At 42.8% G+C, this 6,756-nt stretch overlaps 1 protein-coding gene across 1 annotated transcript; it reads left to right on the plus strand.

Moving 5' to 3' along the window:
• The first annotated feature begins 2,198 nt into the window (after positions 1–2,198).
• On the plus strand, positions 2,199–6,594 carry LOC101764171 (potassium transporter 21). The gene is made up of 10 exons (XM_004982474.2): positions 2,199–2,420; positions 2,516–2,738; positions 2,868–3,119; positions 3,228–3,278; positions 3,986–4,246; positions 4,412–4,464; positions 4,590–4,704; positions 4,800–5,054; positions 5,199–5,995; positions 6,079–6,594. The coding sequence occupies exons 1-10, from the start codon at positions 2,265–2,267 to the stop codon at positions 6,331–6,333; spliced, it is 2,418 nt and encodes an 805-aa protein (XP_004982531.1). The 5' UTR covers positions 2,199–2,264; the 3' UTR covers positions 6,334–6,594.
• The last annotated feature ends 162 nt before the right edge of the window (positions 6,595–6,756 follow it).

Raw genomic sequence — 6,756 nt, forward strand, 5'->3', positions numbered from 1 at the left:
CCATTGTATAGGATTATTTTATGATATTCAAGCATCCAAATGACAGTATCTCGGTGCTTGCATTGGATGAGTTGAAGAGAAAAAGGAACCATTGGATGTTCCGATGGTCCACCTGAGAAGCGTCGGAGCAATCATCGGACGAATTGGTACAACTACAGACGGCTGTTTCAGTCAAGACCACCGGATATTCCGATGCCTTGTTTTCTAGTAGCGTCGGATGAATTCTAAGGAGAAGGCTTGGAAGATCAGGAAAACCCTATAGCACCGGATGATCCGATGGTAGGCCAAGGGGAGCATCGGACAAAGCATATTTACTTTGCGAAGTTCCAGAGAGGTTTTGGTTAGAATCTCTTCAGCATCGGATGATCCGATGGTACCATTGGATGAAGCGTCGGATGAATTTTGGATGTGTCAGTGAAGAACTTGGGCGCGGGGAGGCCAACGGCTAGTTGCACCGGATGTTCCGATGCATGCCAAAACAGACCATCGGAACATTCGATGGTATAATTTAACTAGTCGTTGAAACAACAACTCTTTGGTGCCTTGGGCTATTTATACTCCCTCCATTGGAGATCTAAGACTCATCAAGAACACATTCAAGCCACCAAAAGTACCTAAGTGATTTATCAAAGACTTAGCACAAGCTTAGAAGAGTGATTAGTGTTAGGATAGGTCTAGAGAAGAGAGAGTGCAAGGTGTGCCTACATTGTGATCGGTTCTAGGAGTGAGCTACTGTTGTACAAGGTGTGCCGGCTCCTGGAGCCTTGGTGGCTCGCCGGCAAGTCTTCGATCCTCCGGCTTGGTGTGGAGCGGCGTTGATAACCATGTGCGGGGGATGTGGAGAACCCCTTCCTTCGTGGAGAAACTCGTTAGTGAAGACGACATCAAGGTAACCGGGGAACTTGGTGTGAGCCTTAGTGACCAAGCTTTTGTGGCAAGTCAAGGAGTGTCCCGGAAGAGACTTGGTGACCGGGAAGCAATACTCTTGTGTGAGTGCTTCAACAATGTGGACTAGTGGCGGCTTAGTGCCTACCGATACCACGGGATAAATCATCGTGTCAAGAGTTTGCTTCCCCTCATCCCCTCCTTTATGTTTCCGCATTTCATACTTGTAACTTGTGTGCCTTTACTTTTTTTATGTAGTATCTTGCTAGGATTTGCTCTAGGTTTGCAAAACTTATTTTGAGACGATGGTTCCACACTAGATCAACTATATAGAATGCACGTCTTAATAGCATGATTTAATTTAAATTTAATGTGAAAATAGTGAATTAAAATTTGATGCCCCTATTCCCTAGGCGTAGCAACGTGGGAGCAAAGCGCGTAGCTGCTAAAACGAAGGTACTAGCTCGATCCCCAAGATGTGACTGCTCATCCTAAAGTCAGAAGAGAGGGAATCTTCTCGAGCTAATTAAGGACGTCTCTCGAGGAGAGAAGAAGAGGAGGAATTGGGAGCTACTGTTAGCTAGGAATGGCAGTATATAAAACTGAATGTGCCGAGTGTCAGGCTATAATCATATATCTTGCATTGATACGTAACCCATGATCATTAGACGTTCAGTAGTTCTGACCTTGTCGGCCCATATCCTATTACAGCCTGTCGCTGCCAAGCCCGACGTACGTAGCGCTGCCGAGACTGCGCTATATAGGGCGATGCGTCCTTAAAAATTCCTTGGCTCTTCGTTTGGCGTCGCGTGAGCGCATTGTTATGCAATAGTCAAATCTCCATCGCAACCAGTTGCGCCGGCTCGCCCAAGTAAACGATCGCAGCGCAAGCAACTCATTCGCTGCCAAATCAAATACTCCCTCCCTCCGTCTCAGATCATTCGAACTTTCTTGGAGGATCAAACTATTTTATGTTTGATCAAAATTATAAAGAGAATTACGAAGATTTATAGCACCGAATAGATATACTATGAAAATATATTTAATGAAGAATCTAATAGTGCTTATTTGATATCATAAATGTTCGTAGTTTATTATATAAATTTGGTCAAACTTGATATGATTTAACTCTCCAAGAAACTCCCTATGATGTAGACTAATCGATCGAGTTCTTCGTAACTTGGCGTTAAGTAATCGCGCAAGCTGCAGTTTAATTTTAAACGCGGAAATCACGTGGAAGGATGGAGCAGCCGCCACACTGAGCTTATAAAAGGCGGCATCGGGTCGCATGGTGAGCTTGAACACAGGACTACACAGCCTACTACATGTAGACAACAACAAGCAAGAGTGGTGCAGAATTAAGGCAGAAGGAGATTGCAATGGTTCTAGCTGCCGAGAGAGATGGCCAGTTTGAGGTCATCGACATCGAGAGCGGCCTCGATGGAGCGTTCTCCATCGTCGACCGGCAGGACTCGCTGTTCCGGGAGGCGGTGAGGGGTCATCACCACCGTGCTGGTGAAGGTCACTCTGAACAGGTTCGTCTCTTGGATGCAATGGTAGAGACTATAGAGAGGCAGCTACGCACGTTGTTTTCTGTTACCCATCGACTGTACCCTGCCTGAATATGCAGGATAGCTGGTGGAGGACGCTGCGGCTGGCGTTCCAGTGCGTCGGCATCCTGTACGGCGACGTCGGGACGTCGCCGCTGTACGTGTACTCGACCGCCTTCGACCACGGCGTCGGGCACCCCGACGACATCCTGGGGGTGCTCTCCCTCATCATCTACAGCTTCATGCTCTTCACCGTCATCAAGATCGTCTTCGTCGCCCTCCACGCCAACGATGACGGGGATGGTTAGTTCATCAATCATTATAGTGCTAGTTTATTTCCACACCCATTCTTGCACAGGCAACTACATATAAGTTTGATAACAAAAGAGGATATATAGCAAATATAACAAGATTGGTTATTCCGATCCACAGGAGGAACATTTGCACTCTACTCTTTGATTTCGAGGCACGCCAAGGTCAGCCTGATCCCTAACCATCAGGTCGAAGATGAGCTGGTCTCGAGTTACAGCAGACACGGGAAGCCGTCGGCGACGCTGAGGAGAGCTAACTGGCTGAGGCATTTGCTTGAGACAAGCAAGTCAGCCAAGATTTCGCTCTTCCTCCTTACCATCCTTGCGATCGCGATGGTCATCAGCGACGCTGTTCTAACTCCTCCTATTTCGGGTACGTACTACACCGAAAATACGTTTTTTTTTCTGAGATCACTATCAACATCTGTGGAGGTTTGAACAGTCTGAACTGATTCTTGTTTGTGCTCACAAAATATTTCAGTACTGTCAGCTGTAAGTGGGTTGAAGGAAAAGGTGCCTGATTTGACAACAGGTAAGAAGAAAAAAAGGAAAAAGTCTATTGTACTCAAAGTTCATTGTACTCCCCTCACCTATTTACTTTGTCCACTTAACCCTCTAAGCAAAATTTAGGCTCACTTTACTCCTTCGAACTATTTCATTCGGTCCAATCTACCCCCTAATTAAATTTCTCTTTTTGTTTTTTTGTGTACAAGTTGAGTTTTGAGTTCAAATTTTACCAGTTGACTTATAACATGATGCTCTACGATATAAAAATACATTATTATTTTTTCATGATATCTTTTTTACAGTTTTGTATATCTAAGATCAATTTCGTATTAAGTATTCCTGACCTATGAAAATAACCATGAAAAATTCTTAGTATAATTTTTTAACATAAGGCATCATGTTTTGTATCTACTCACAAAATTTGAACTCAAAATTCAACTCATACACAGAAAAAAAAGAGAAATTTAATTATGGGGTCGATTGGACCAAATGAAATAATTCAAGGAGTAAAGTGAGCCTAAATTTTGTTCAGGGGGTTAAGCGGACAAAGTGGATAGATGAGGGGAGTAAAATAGCCTTTTTCCAAAAAAAAAATATGGTGCATGTATATGCCTGAAGATCATGACTTAAGCTTAGAAGACGTTAACTGTAGCTAATCAGTTAAGAAAAGACTGACTGGGTCAATGAGTTACAACATCAGCTAATGCAAAACTTGTTTATAATTTCACACAGATCAAATTGTATGGATCACCGTCGCAATTTTGATAGTTCTGTTCGCTATCCAGCGCTTTGGAACCGACAAAGTTGGCTACTCGTTCGCACCAATCATACTGCTGTGGTTGCTTCTGATCGGAGGAGTCGGGCTCCATAACCTGATCAAATATGATGTTGGCGTCTTGAGGTCGTTCAACCCAAAATACATCATTGACTATTTCAGGAGAAACAAGAAGGAAGGATGGGTCTCGCTTGGTGACATCCTCCTTGTTTTCACAGGTTGGCACAAATAGCTTTGACATAATTAACCAAGCAAGCCAGCTTACGCAAAAATATTTTGCAAATCTGGTTAGCTATTATCTAGGGAAGATTAAGTCACTCAGATAAACATATGCTCCAAATATATGAATCACTAACATATATGGTACCATTTACTCTCCGCAGGAACGGAAGCTCTTTTTGCTAATTTGGGTTACTTCAGCATTAGATCCATTCAGGTATGATGTGTGCAAATACCAACACAAGAACGTTTCAAACTTTGATGCATAAGCAAGATGTCCTCGTTATGTGTAGTAGGCACATTATCTTCGTACTAAACAATATTGTTTTTGGAACTTTTCAGTTAAGCTTTAGCTTTGGGTTACTGCCATCTATATTGCTTACTTACATCGGGCAAGCAGCATACTTAAGGAAGCATCCAGAACACTTTGCTGATACTTTCTATAGATCAGTTCCAAGTAAGCATATATTTGAACAATACATTTTTCGTTTCATTATGAAGAAGTATTCTCAAAATTAATGAACGTGCACTTCGTTATTGTAATAAATTCAGGCACTCTGTTTTGGCCTACATTTATCTTGGCGATCGCGGCATCCATCATCGGAAGCCAAGCAATGATCTCATGTGCTTTTGCAACTGTTTCACATTTACAAACACTCAGTTGCTTTCCGAGGGTTAGGATACTGCACACATCAAAGCGATTTTACGGACAACTGTATGTTCCTGTAGTCAACTTACTGTTGTGCGTAGCTGCTTGTCTCGTGACTGTCAGTTTCAAGACAACCACCATTATCGGAAAAGCCCATGGTAAGAACAGTGTTTAACAATGCACGCACATTTATGCATTCATATGGAACAATCACAAATATGAACAAATAAAGCAGCGCACTGAGAAAAAAAAATTAAACTGTAAAAACATCTCTCTAACCATGCCGTGATAAATGCATGCAGAAATCTGTGTGATCCTCGTGATGATCATCACAACACTGCTGATGACAATCGTGATGCTCTTGGTCTGGAAAATCAGTATTTGGTGGATTGCACTCTTCTTCGTCATATTCATTCCAATAGAGTCTGTTTACCTATCATCGGTGTTATACAAGTTTACCCATGGACCATATGTGCCAGTTGCTATGTCGGCAGTCTTGATGGTGGTGATGATCGTTTGGCACTATGTACATGCCAAAAGGTACAAGTATGAGCTGAAGCACACCTTGTCCCCTAACAAGGCTAGAGAACTGCTTGAGCACCATGATCTGAAGAGGGTCCCCGGAGTTGGGCTATTCTACACTGAGCTAGTGCAAGGCATCCCACCCATATTCCCTCACCTCATCGAGAAGATCCCGACCATTCACTCGGTCCTTATCTTTGTCTCCATCAAGCATTTGCATGTTCCCCATGTCGATGCTTCTGAGCGCTTCCTCTTCCGGCAAGTGGAGCCGAAGGAGTTCAAGGTATTTCGATGTGTGGCACGGTATGGGTACCGGGACTCCCTTGATCAGGAGGCTGAAGGCTTCGTCCTCGCGCTTGTTGAGTCTCTCCAGTATTACATAAGAGATGTCAATCTCTACTCTGCAGATGAGATTCAGAATATTAGCTATCCGATTTCTCGCGATCAGAGCTTATCTCGGGAGAAGCCTTCTGGACGGCATGCCATCTATGCTGAGGAGATGATCACACCAATCCAATCCTTTTCTGAGCTCACAACACTGTCAAATGGTGTGAGCAATCGTCTACCACAGTTTCAGGTAACATAATAGTTAAATTAGCTAAGTTTTTTGTGTGTTTTAGTATAGTTTTGTAAAATTGATGGTGTTTAATTAATTAACAGGTATCAAAGATGAATATTGCGGAGTTAGCGAAGATCGAGGAGGAACAGAAGTTCATCCAAAGAGAAACAGAGAGAGGTGTGGTGTACATACTTGGAGAGACTGAGGTGGTGGCAAGGCCTCAGTCCTCGCTCCTTAAGAAGATTGTTGTCAACTACATATACTCCTTCCTAAGGAAGAACTTCATGCAAGGAGAGAAGATGCTATCGATTCCCCATGGCAAGCTACTGAAAGTTGGAATCTCATACGAAATTTGATGGTTTATTCGTATGCCAAACTGTCAAAACGTTGGGAACTGAAAGAAGCAAAGCTAGGATCTGGGTATACTTGTGCATGCAGGGTTGATCTGTAAGATAATTGTACGATAATGTAACGTGTAGATCAAGAGTCAACAGGATGCTATGATGCTGCACATGGACAAATTTGGCTGAGTGTGGCTAGCATTCGTGTGCTCTAGAAATGTGCATATTATTTTAATGTCGCATATCTATTTTTTTTATGAATACATTGTGTGTGTATATATTTGTGAGGGTCCGTTTGGTTTCCTTTGCTTATTTTTAAGCAAGTGTCACATCAATGTTTAGATACTAATTAGGAGTATTAAACGTAGACTATTTACAAAACTCATTACATAAGTGGAGGCTAAACAGCGAGACGAATCTATTAAGCCTAATTAATCC

This window comes from Setaria italica, chromosome IX (assembly GCF_000263155.2).
Source record: "Setaria italica strain Yugu1 chromosome IX, Setaria_italica_v2.0, whole genome shotgun sequence".
In the NCBI taxonomy this organism is placed as follows: Eukaryota; Viridiplantae; Streptophyta; class Magnoliopsida; order Poales; family Poaceae; genus Setaria; species Setaria italica.

What these genes read in the sequence shown, in the direction of transcription:
- LOC101764171 (XM_004982474.2), top strand. Translation starts at nt 2,265, where the DNA reads ATGGTTCTAGCTGCCGAGAGAGATGGCCAGTTTGAGGTCATCGACATC. An exon ending in CGCCAACGATGACGGGGATG is followed by an intron (nt 2,739 to 2,867) that starts GTTAGTTCATCA and finishes TCCGATCCACAG; the next exon opens with GAGGAACATTTGCACTCTAC. An exon ending in TCAGCATTAGATCCATTCAG is followed by an intron (nt 4,465 to 4,589) that starts GTATGATGTGTG and finishes GGAACTTTTCAG; the next exon opens with TTAAGCTTTAGCTTTGGGTT.